General features: G+C 36.6%; 1 protein-coding gene across 1 annotated transcript in view; it reads left to right on the plus strand.

Annotated features, from left to right (window-relative positions):
• The first annotated feature begins 257 nt into the window (after nucleotides 1-257).
• The window catches only part of LOC109056912 (acid-sensing ion channel 1B), a 144973-nt gene continuing 132231 nt past the window's right edge, over nucleotides 258-12999 (plus strand). The window contains exon 1 of the mRNA XM_042750003.1: nucleotides 258-810. Within this exon, the coding sequence (XP_042605937.1) occupies nucleotides 446-810 (365 nt within the window). The 5' untranslated portion in view covers nucleotides 258-445. The remainder of the gene's footprint in view (nucleotides 811-12999) is intronic.

Consider the following 12999-nt stretch of genomic DNA (forward strand, 5'->3'; position numbering starts at 1 on the left):
ACTATTGAAGATCCTGAGGACTTAAGAGGAATTAGAGATAATATATCGCCGGTAACCATTTCGATTTTTGGAAGAGTTCTTCAATCTGTTATTTTATCGCTACTTTGATTAGCCAAAGTGTGCTTCATGTGGAAATATTTAACTTCACATGTTTTATTCAAGTCAGTGTTTAATATGACACAAAAACACTCAAAACACACTACACATACAAAAAACACATTAAAAGTTATAAAAAAACACAAAAACTCTAAAAAACCGCAGGAACACCGTCTAGAAGATGTTGCATGAATTGTTGTAACTGCTTTCTAGTGTCCACACCGTGTCAGTAGGTCCATCTATGCACCTCCTCATAAAGACCAGCTGACCATCTAAGGGCGTGAAGTTCTTTCAGTCTTCTAAATATCTGCTTCAGCTTAATTCAAAGAGCATTTGAACTCAAAGAACCATGGATATTAAAAACGAGTCTGAAGATAATCTGGACTGTGATCGGCCCGCGCCCATTGAAGTTTTCGCCAGCAGGTCCACGCTCCATGGCATCTCACACATGTTCAGTTATGAACGCCAGTGCATCAAGCGATGCATCTGGGTCATGTTTTTCATGGGTTCGTTTTCGTTCCTGGTGCTTGTTTGCGCGGACCGCGTCAAGTTTTATTTTCAGTACCCCCATGTCACCAGCCTGGACGAGGTCACCGCACCAATGATGGCGTTTCCTGCCATTACCTTCTGCAACCTGAACGCTTTCCGCTTCAGCCGCGTGACGCGCAACGACCTGTACCACGCGGGCGAGCTGCTCGCGCTGTTAAACGGCAGGTGAGTTGGGTGCAAACCTCTCAAACACATTTTAAAATGAAAAGGACAGTGACAACTTTTTTTTTAAGAACAGGACAAACGTGTTACTAGACTAGAACTAGGCTACATTTTACTCAGAGTTGTTTGTATTTTGGCTCTGTTTAGAAATTGTTCGTTTACACTCCTGACGCCAAATTGGATCTGTTGATGGCGGGACAATAGGCTACTTAACGACTACATTATATTCTTCTTCTTCTTAATTATTATTTCTTTTTTATGTCTTTAAAGGAATTCACAATGAGCACCAAGCAACATTACTTGGTTTTAATGAAAGGTGACTTTCAACAGAAAATCACTGTCCACATTTAATGGTTGATCGCCATTTTTTTTTATGTGATGCTAAAACTGTGACCGCTAGAACTCCTTAACTTTAATTACTAAATAATTAACATTTTAAAATTCAATTCAAGGAACATGTAAATTTTTTTTACTAACAGCGGTTCCTTTTGAAAAAAAAATTCTAATTTTTATTTTTTTGGTTTTATAAAGACCAAGATACTGTATGCTCAAAGTCTATATGTTAAAGGTTATAATTTGAAATAATATATACATATATTTTATTTTTTTGGTTTTATAAAGACCAAGATACTGTATGCTCAAAGACTTGATTACAATTGTTTGGATATGCTAAAGGTTATAATTTGAAATAATATATACACATATATTCAGAATTATTATACACACTTTACCATTACACAACATTTAGGGAAGCATATATTTTATATTTGTGAATTAGCTTTGTAGTTTTATTAATTTTCATAAAGATTGTTTCGAAACTGTCTGAGAAAGAAATTATTTAGCTTTTTATTTACTCTTGTTTACATTTGTGTCCTTCCATATTTGAGCTGTTTTTTAAGTTAATTTATGAGGTTGATGGCATTGTGAAAGATTCATTTGTTTAAATCTTATATTTTGAGTATTACAAAATTTTATATTACAGATTGTTTTTAAAGCGTTCTTTTGGTAAACACATGAAACAGAAATTATCTTTGGTTGTTGACACAGAGGTAAATTACATCTGTTTTATCTCAAGGTTTATGTCTGTATGATACTCAAGTCTGACTGTTGTTTGTCAGAATTTGACGGTCATCAGACACTCCTTGTAATTCAATCCGAATCTGTATTTAAGTTTTGATGGGAGTTGAAAACGTAAGCTGTAAACATTCTGCCTCATTGAAAACGAGAGGAGAGTTAGAGCGTTGACTTGCCTGTCGGTAAATGAAAAATGATTTCATCCCCTCAGGTGTTGAAAGCCCTGGTGAGGACTGAAGTGAATCATCATTGATTCGATGTAACTGATAACACCATGTGTTGTGCTTGTGGCGAAAGCGCAGCCATTAGAGAAGCAGAAGTTCTGCTCTGAGTTTGGAGTCTTCTCTCAGAACTGTGATCGTCACTCTGTGGTCGGAGCCGCTCCAGAACTCATTGAACACATCAGTGTCTCTATTGGCAGTACAATCTGTCTCAATGCTTTTCAATAACAACACATTTGGCAGGAATGAATAATTGATGCCGGGTTTAAATTTTCGTTGAAAAGTCACCCTCAACTAATATTTGCTTTGCTGGATTACTTTTTGGACGCATATTGCATTTAAAGGCTTTCTGGTGTGCTGTTTATTCTTAACAGCTCATGTCAGTTCCAGATTGAAGCTACATGCCTGTTCTTTGACGTTTTGGTTTGTTATTATAAGCATTTAAGGGTCTGAAATGAGTAGTGCAGATTTTGGTGTCTTGTGGAGAAACATTGAGATCTTTTTCTTAGAAGAAACATCTAAAAGGAAGAGGACAAAGTCTCCACTTACTCCCCATTTAAACATTTTAGATATGTTATTTTTCTATCCGGAAATAATTACAATGTTCAATGAGTAACTTATAAGGCAAAGAACAACTTTTAGTTAAAAGTACATCAGTCTGTCATTCACATAATTTCCTCTATAAAGGCATCGCTAAGGAAACGTGACTACAGATAGCACATAGCAACCAACTGGAACCCAATCGCCATGGGAACTGGAAGAGTATATGCAAAGTTTCCACTACTACTAACTCCTCACTTGCAAACACAGCCAACTGTGTTACTCAATGGCCAAACAGATAACCAATTTGCATACTATCTTTCATGAATAAAATACAAGATTAGAGTAAATGCAATCCAAATCATAGTAGGTCAAATACAATATTTAGTGTACTTTTGCTGGATTTTAAAAAATGTACATTTTTGGGCTAAAGTGACGTGACATACAGCCAAGTATTGTGACCCATACTCAGAATTCGTGCTCTGCATTTAACCCATCCAAAGTGCACACACACAGCAGTGAACACACACACACACCGTGAACACACACCCGGAGCAGTGGGCAGCCATTTATGCTGCGGCACCCGGGGAGCAGTTGGGGGTTCAGTGCCTTGCTCAAGGGCACCTCAGTCGCTAATATTACTTAGCGAAAGTCGCTAATATTACTTACAATCCTCTTAAAAACCTAGGGTCCTAAAAAGGTGTTCTGCATTGATGCTATAGAACAGGGCTAGGCAATTAACTTCAGTCCTGGAGAGTGTCCTGCAGTGTTTAGCTCCAACCCTAATCAAACACACCTAATCAAACACACATGAACAAGCTAATCAATGTCTTCAAGATCACTAGAAAGCTACATGCAGGTGTGTTTGATTAGGGTTGGAGCTAAACTCTGCAAGACAGTGACCCTCTAGAACCGAAGTTGCCAAGCCCTGCCATAGAAGAACCCTTTTGGGTTCCCCAAAGGACCTTTTTACACACTAAGTGAAGACCATTTTAAATTTGGAAAAGAATGGAAAGATTTCATGGATGTCATAGGTTCTTCATGAAACCACTGATGCCAGTAAAGAACCTTGATTTCTGAGGGTACGTTTACACTGTCACAGTTCTCGCTATTAACAAACCATTAACTACGACTCTTGCCTTAATAAACTACTGATTTGCTGCTTATTAATGATTAATAAGGTAGTTATTAAGTTTAGGTATTGGGTAGGATTAGGGATGTAGAATATGGTCATGCAAAGTGGTCATGTGCTTTATAAGCACTAAGAAAAAGCCAGTATGTTAATAATAAACATACTAAAAAGCAACTAGTTAATAGTGAGAATTGGCCCCTATACTAAAGTGTTACTGTTTACACGACAATGATGTACTAAATACAAAACAACAACATTGTCAAAATCATCCCTGTTTACATGGATCCGCGAAAACAACTAAAAACACTGAAATAATAATGGCAGAACAGTAGTTGGCAACGTCATTTTGTAAAGAAACACTACGCACCTGCACACATATCTACAGAACGAACACGTACAGTAATACACATCCACATGATGTCTCCATTTCCACAAATTAGATTTTTTTTTTTTTGCATTTTACGTGGAGACGATATCTTCCAGATTTCGAAAAGTTGTGTTGTGTAAAAGAGTTGAAGTTGCAGTACATTGGTGAGGAATGTGAAGTATATGATCATAATGATGTAATGCCATTGCAGTACTTGTGCTTCCTTGTAAAGCATGCATTTTCGTTCAAAGTGTAGTTAAGTGTGCAAATTGGGATGCAACCAGCTTAGGAATTTGCAATATTCATGTTATTGTTTGAAGATCGTACACTACTCATGATGTGTCCTTGAGTAAGATGCAGTGACAGCTCAGGCTGATACTACGTGGTGTGACTTTCCTGCTTTATACTCTCTTGTATTCATTAGCAGATGTCATCACGGCTCTATTGAGTCTATTAAAGAAGCTTCACTGACGATCACTTCACATTCATAAGCAATGCAAAAGTGATGCTCTTAAATTTAATATGCCCTCAGTCCACTGCGCTTTAGTCTGTCACATCAGAGCAGCATTATATGTTAATGATCCCATATACAGTTTTAATAGGAATTGTGTGAGTGTGTGCAACGAAAAATTAAGTACTTCTTTAGTTTCAGATCTATTTCTTGACTTATTATTTGATTAGAATGACAAATATCTTTTTTCAGTTATATAAAAAGACTGACAACACTAAATGTTAAATGAAAAACTAGAGTAGAAATTTTTTGAAGAAAATGTGCTTGTTCTGATAAGTTGCTGAAGGTTTCTGAGTGGTTTTAGCATGTTGCTAGGGTATTTTTCTTGGTTGCTTACTGTCCTTCATCGAAAAATCATAATCCTAATAAGTCCTAAAGATATGGTGGTTTTTCCCCCTCTTATTATCCATTTGATGAAATAATTTTTGAAAAAACGCAGCTGTAAGTGCAAGTACTAGTAGCAGTGATGCTGGATTTATTAAGCGGTGCAGTGTAATGTGAGGTCATGTGATTACTGTGATTATCTTCTAATTGCAGAAATTCTGATACATTTGTCATTATATACTATAGGGCTGCACAATTAATCGAATTTCTAATCGCAATTACAATTATAGATGCCACAATTACGTAATCGTCCAAGGCGGCAATTAATCATTCAAAGTCCACTTATTTTATTCGTGTGCTTAACTTAAGATGTTATCTTAAGGGTTTTTCCCATTGTTTTAATTTTAGTTTTAGTATAACACCATAATACCATTCATATTTTTACTTTTTTTATAATTGAAAGAAGAAACCAATCTGATTTTCCAAAGTTGATATTTGGCAGCTTGTTTATTTTCATATAAAAATACAGCATGCAGTTGCATCAAACAATGGTATAAACATCATTCAGTGTAAATTGTGATAATTGTAATTAAAAATCGCAATTACAATTTCAAGGGAACAATCGACAGTTCTGATTTTTGTCATAATCGTGCAGCCCTAATATACTACATAGTACTTTTAAAAAAAAAAAAAAAAAAAAAAAAAAAAAACAGGAGGAGTTGTACAATCTCTTTACTGTGCAGTGCAGTATTACAGATGACGTGACCTGATAGTGTCTGGATGTCAGTGAGTGACATTTCAGATCATCTCCTTCTCATCAGTTCTCTTCTCATCTCATGTTAGGATCTTTTAAAGAGCCTCGCTCATCTTCAAAGATCGTTGGATCTCTGTGAAATGAGCTGCGTTTCTTTCAGATTTTGTCTCTATTTCAGACATGTCTTTGTGTTGAGGTTAAACACCTGGAGCGTTCGGTTGATTTATTTATTTGTTTGCTGACAAACAGTCAACTAACACCTGAGTTAATTTCTGCCTGTTTCTTTGCTGAATCAGTTCTATTCTTTCCACTGGGCCAATTGGAGTATTTAACAGGTGAATGAATAATGCTGGCGGCCTTCAAGGAGCGGCTCTGAAAATTGAAAAGTTCAGAGAATAAAAGGCAAAGAGAAAATATGAAATGACTAGAGTGTGTAGAGTCAGAAAGTGGACAGATTGCATGTTCAAGCTTCAGAGACTTTCTGTGGTCTCTAAGACCTCAAACATTTCCTATGTATGTACGTGAGCGTGAATGCTTTTAGCTACGCTAGCTCAAATGCGCGTGATGTTTGGTTTTGAAATGTATTAGAATAGAATTTGTAATTCAACTCAAGTGTGTTGTCAGCGCCGCCACGAGGGATGCAAGAAAGAAGTCAGTTTTCTCTTTCAGCTCAATTATTGGCATGAAAGAGCAACAGTTTCTTCTGCTGAGAATCTTATTGGGAAAGTAATCCTACGAATAATATGTATCAACGATGCGTGATGTGACACAACTATTGATTTGGCAGCATCTAATGTAATATTTTTTTGTGATTTGGTTAAAAAGACCCCTAGAGAAAAGAGATGTGAAGTGTTTGAAAGTGTTTCATACCATCAACATGCGTTTCTCAGTTGTTTTTCGGTGCAGGTCTAAGAACTGATGGACAACAGCAGGACACCGTTCGATTCCCTCCATCAGTCCGAGCTGTGACAGAATGACTTTGCAGCTGTGAATCAGTGTGGCCAAAGATCTGTGTGACGTGAACACATTCACCTGAACACATTCCCACAAACACATCTATGCACATAATTCGACTTCACCAGGGAAAAAAGCAATTCCCCGTACTGCGCTGACGGGATATTTTTGGCCTATCGATCCAGTGTTCTGTTTTGCCTGAGGCTCAGTAAGAGAGAACCGCTGCACAACATATTAGAATGTCACTAGAACAATCTCAATTTTCCAGCACAAGAATCGCTAGCGCGACCCGTCAGCATGTTCTCGATTACACACAGCTGGGGGCTTTCCAGAACATAGCCTGAAATGTTCTCGTCAACATGTGGCCTCATTGTTTTTAACATACCAAACCTGTTTTTTTTTTCTGGCTCTGTTGATGAATTGAGCTGCGAATATTTTAAAGATTGTATTCATATACAATTGAATCTATTTACTTAACCCCATAAAGCTTACTGTGTTGTATTTGATATGCAAATTTCTAAAAGCTCGTTCACACCAAGGATAAAAACTATAATGATAACGATAAAGATGTCGTTTTAATAATCGCTCCAAAGCATAGCAAAGTCACACCACAGCTATAATGATAACTGCACAGATTAACGATATCATTAGAATGACTTTCAGCTGTTCCACAATAAAAATACTGACAGCCAATCAAAAATTTTCCTGCTTTTAAAGAGCTGGAGCATTTAAAGGGGCAAGCATCATAATGGCAACGTGCACTAATAATAAGCAAAACATTATCGACGCTATAGACACTAATATAGTTATTGTTCTTCATGTCTTGGTGATCAAAAGTTTGCTGAAAAAAGTTTGCTGTTGTATACAATTTCTTTGCCGTCTAATATATTTAACATAAAATCAAGGCCATGTAGGTAGGACAAATGATATTAACCAGTAATATCAACAGCCACTTTTCATGATCCAATCAAATTCCAGATCCCAAATCAAGTCCCGCCCTCCATTATATCACATTAAATATTTAACTCACATTAAATAACTAAAAAGTGCATTGCATTAAGTAAGTTAAATGTGTTGTAGATATTGATATCACTTCATCAATGTTTATTCTGCCGTTTTATTTAGCAAATTTTAATTGTCATTTTTGCAAAATAAGGCAAGATGATGATGCAAACTGTGATTCCGGTTACTTCCAATTTGTTTGTCACACTGTAAATGGGATGTCATGTTTAGATCATTGTGTTGTGGGATGTTCTTTAGTATACTTCATTTTTTACATTTAAGACATTGTTTTATGGCATTTTTTTGGCAACCTCATTGAAAATATGGATGCTGCGCACTTACTACATTGTGCAGAAATATATATTTTTCTTAGAATGTAAATAGTCAGCATTTCTTTTAATATTATTTTAAATATGCACATACCTCTGTTCTGATTGGTTGCAGACTCCTGGCATTTCAGATGTTCATTCCGCTTGTTCGCAAACAACTGACACAATTCTCCGCAATGTAACTTCCTGTTGCCATGCGTGTTGCTGCTGCGGTAAGACACGAGGCATAGCGACCGGGAGCCGAGGGATCTTCAAACGGATTGGAGGGCTGACAAGCGGAAGCAATTAACTTGTGTCTCATAAGCCATGTGATAAACAAGGATTTATCCCCATGTAATTAGCACTGTTTGTGAAACCGCGCCGGTTCTGTGTTGATATACAGGCCCCGCTGTGCTCACCGGCTCTCTGTCATTTCGCGCCTTTGCGTCTGGGAAATGCTTCCGTCATTCTTTGTGCCACTTCACAGCTTGGAAATGGTAACATTATTGTTGAAAGAGTTTAACAAAGCAGGTGGAAGCGCAGAACAGGATGGACTTGTAAATAAAAGGCTTGTTTGTTGACAGAATGTATGGTTTCAGAGGGTAAGAACAGTTAAAGGGACAGTTCACCCAAAAAACTTAATTCATTAACTAAAAAAAAGAATTTTCCAAACCAAACTGAGAAAGAATTTGAATAAATGTTTGTAATCAGACAGTTTCTTAAACAACAAAATTAAAAAATCTTCATGTTTAACAATCCCTCATAAATTCACATAGAAACTAACCCGGTTGTGTTTTGGAGGCTAGTAATTTGAGCTCGAAACTTACTTTCAGACAGCGTTTTGGAGGGGCTATTTTTAGCTCAAAAACTTGTTTCAGACAGCAAAATAAAGAATGTGGATTAAAAAAACAAGGCAGAAAAATATGAGCGATGCAAAGACTATGCACACTAGCCACAATCGCGTTTTTATTTTATCTGCCATAAGTCTAGTTTTGAGAGTTTAGCTCTGCATAAGTCATAAATATAATGGCTCCCTCTGCTACTCTTGAGAGTTTAGCTCTGCATAAGTCATAAATATAATGGCTCCCTCTGCTACTCGGGTCATATTTTTGATGAAAAAAAAAAAAATATATATATATATATAAAAACATGCAAACAAATGGCCGCTTTTATCATGTTTGTTTTGTGATCACGCTAGTTCCAATCTTTTGGATTAAATCTTTAACAAAACATGCAAACAAATGGCCGCTTTTATCATGTTTGTTTTGTGATCACGCTAGTTCCATTGACTTATTTCTTATTAGTTTTCTGATAACTTCTCTTTGTTGGTTAAATTATGGGGTTGCGTGACGTTGTTCCTGAGAGGCATGTAAAGGGAAGTTTTAGTGAAGTCCAGCAGAGCTTTTGGCCCGACAGTGGATACACATCATGTGCTACAGGTCTGAGTCTATTAGCCCCACCCGGCCCATTTAAAGCACAGGCTCGCACTGGCCCGACAGTGGAAAAGCGGTTAATAGGGTCTGTTTGGAGGGGGAAAAATCATATGTATAAATCATCCAGGACTTGCATGGAAATTAAGGTTTCAAAATGGCTTTTATGTAAATGCAGATCCTAATTATGTACATTTGTTTGCTCAGATTGCACTTTAATATACAGAGTTTAATGCGCTGCATGTGTTTACCACGCTAATGCACAGCCAAACTGCATTATGGGAGAAATCCCTTCTCTGCTTTATTTAAAACAAGTTGTTTGCTTCCAGAATAACAACATTGCAAGGGACCCCGCTCTGCTTACTTTAAATCTCTTGGAAGACTTTTGAGACTTCCCAAACAGTTCATTCTCAGAGTTAATGCGCAATAACGGTGCATTTGTTGCAGCGTGACGTTTAATCAAGCTGCGTCACCTCTCCTGTAATCTGAGAAGGCTGTTTGAGGAAAACCACCATTATTTCTGTGCTGAGAGAGCAACGAGGCAGATGCTCTGTCATTTGTTATTCCATCTTTGGAAAATTAAAGTGCTTATGGCCTATAATCCAATTGCTCCTTTCCCAACCCCACTTACCGAGCTTCACACTGATTACTTTAGGGAGTTCTGGCAGGGCAATATTAAAACTTTGCACACACATACATACACACACACAGAGCAACCGCAGAGGGAGTAGATACAGAAACATCCTAACTCAGTTGGTGGAGTTCCTGGCGGCATCTGCTTCCTGTTGGCATCATTTGTGACTGCAGACAAAACCATTGTTTTTTCAGTAGTAAAATTTGAGATTTTCTTCTAAAATACAATTTGAGATTTTCTTCTAAAATACAAATTAAAGTTTTTTTTTTTTTTTTTAAGACTATCCATTTGCATCTGCAGATATCTTTTTTTTTTTAAGACTATCCATTTGCATCTGCAGATATCATTTACTATACATATTTTAAAAGCATATTCTCAAAAATTGAGCAGCACTTAAATACACTTTATGGTTATTTTCCTGACTTTATTCTGAAGGTTCTTACAGAGGAATTTGAAACAAAATGAGGCTGAGTAAATGACAAGTTTAAATTTTTGGGTGAACTATCTACCTTTAAGTTAGTTGATGTTGGCAGCTTTGTATTTGAGATGTTCCTCAGTGAAAATCGACCTGATCTCATGACAAAAATGTACCTATGGGAACTTTTTTGCAAGATGCATAATACTTACCAATAAGTGCATATCATTGGAGTTTCCAACAGGAATTAACACTATAGGTGGTAAAACACCAAGCACTTGTAATTGTTTTCAGACACAGTTATGAGTACAGCTCCATATGTTTTGCTTTCAGGACATAACAAGCTTGTTCGGTAGCTTAGCCGCCACAGAATTGGACATAGGATGAGGAATCTTTGGGTACGAATCCTGTGAAAATCATGACTCATGATGAAAGAGCTGAGAGATCAAAAAAGATTGTAAACCAAGCTAAAACTACATGCTTGCAATTTGTGTTTTATGTCACATTTGCTTTTGTTCATACTCTTGCTCATTGGGTAGGTTTGGTTGTAGTGCAGACGCTATGTTATTTTAAAACGTCATGGAGCGTTAGAGTTGTAGCGCCACGCAATGGACATTTCAAATTGAATATGTCACGAAATGTACTCGTTTATGTATTTTGCGTCTTGTGAAAACATTTAAACAGTTAAACCTCCTTCATTAAATAAAACACAAAATGAGGTATTTAAAAAAAAAAATCAGAAATATGAAAGATAATTCACCCCAAAATGAACATCCTGGCATCATTTATTCAATCCCATGTTGATGTAAACCTCTATGACTTCCTTGCCTCTAATGTTCAATCTGCATGGTCTGTTTCCATAAAATATAAAGTTCACAATGATTTATTGTGATATTGTGACTGAAATTGTTGTTGTTAAACATTATTATTTTGAAAACTTGTTTGAATTTAAAAAAAAAAATCAGAAATTACATTGAAAGTCAGTGGGGTCCCAAAAACATCCCAAAAAAATAATAATAATTTTCAGAAATTACATTGAAAGTCAATGGGGTGCCAAAAACACTGGAACCATTGACTTAAAATGTATCATAAATTCATCCTGGATTTGCATGGACAAAAGTTATTTATTTTTCCACAAGCTTCATAAATATCACAAAAAAGCACCATAAAAATTTGTATGATATCTTTGAAAACTGAAATTATTGCTAAACAATATTTGCTCCATCTCTCAAACGTTCACTTTTGCACATTCAAATATGGTTTTTTTCAACTGTATTTTTCAAAAATGACACAAACAGAGAAAAAACAAAAGACAAATTCACAACTGATAAATCATTAATTTTCAGAGGTTAGTGACATATATTTGGGTCCATTGCTAATTGTACGGCTTGAAATATAGTGCAAAAGTTGTATGGACTACGGTGTACGGACTACTATAAATATAAATAGATAGATATTTTTAAGCTTTTTATGAAGGTTTCCCGCTTTGGCTAAACACTAAACATAAAATCTCTTCAAAAAAATCTTTCAAATTTGCAGTTTAGGTATACACATATCAATAAGCCTCCAGTGTCCCATAATGTTCAAATAACAGTACAGTGAAGCATTAACTCTTTCATTAATTGACTGGAAAATAAAGAAATGAACTCTGTGGATCACTTTAAGACCATCTAATCAAGCAGTATCTAAATGCTAAGCTATCAATGTTGACGCAAATAGTCTCGCTTGGAACTCACTTTGTCACCCTGCTTTGTAAATAATCATATTCTCAGTCTAACAGAGAGAAATAGCGTTCCACTCACGCTCACAGGTAGGCCTCGCTCGTACAAGCGCCAAGCGAACTGCTCCCAGCAGGCATTTAATAAGAGAGCTGTAACAGGCCGCCGGTCGAAATTCAATATTCTCTAAAGGTGAATAAATCACAGATCGCAGATCCGTGCCAAATCTCTATGTGGGCTTACTTAGAGTCGGAAAATATCCACCCGTCGAAGGTGAGATGGTGAAGCCGGTGGTCTTAAATTGAGTTAACCCTGCGCTGTGGTCAGCCTTACAGAGCTGTTGTTCTTCTGTGTGGCTATTATTAGCAAAGCGAGATATAGAAGGTGAGGCTAGCAGGTTCTCCGGTAAGCAGTGGTCACTCCCACGCTTGCCAGATGGGCAAAGAAAGGATATGGCCACAAATAATAGTGATATGAACTTTAACCGAAGCAGAGCACCTGTTATCACATAAATCCTCCTGGTTTTGTGAGGTGCTAACAGTGTTTCTGGGAGTACTTGTGAAGAAATCCTCACAGGATCATGTCCGAGGAACAGTTGGAGCGTTTTCAATTTGGTTCTGGCCGTTTGCCACTTTTTCTGAAAGCAGAGAGAGGACGAGAAAATATTGTGAGCTGTTCATGATTTGGCTTTTACATCAAGACAAAATGAAATTAACTATTTACTTGGTTTATCGTGAGTGTTCTATCTGTTATTTTAAAGAAAAAGAACAAAAAGTTGGTTTAAAGGTTTTTTTTTTTTTTATTTTTT

The sequence above is a fragment of the Cyprinus carpio genome, chromosome B22, assembly GCF_018340385.1.
Source record: "Cyprinus carpio isolate SPL01 chromosome B22, ASM1834038v1, whole genome shotgun sequence".
Classification (NCBI taxonomy): domain Eukaryota; kingdom Metazoa; phylum Chordata; class Actinopteri; order Cypriniformes; family Cyprinidae; genus Cyprinus; species Cyprinus carpio.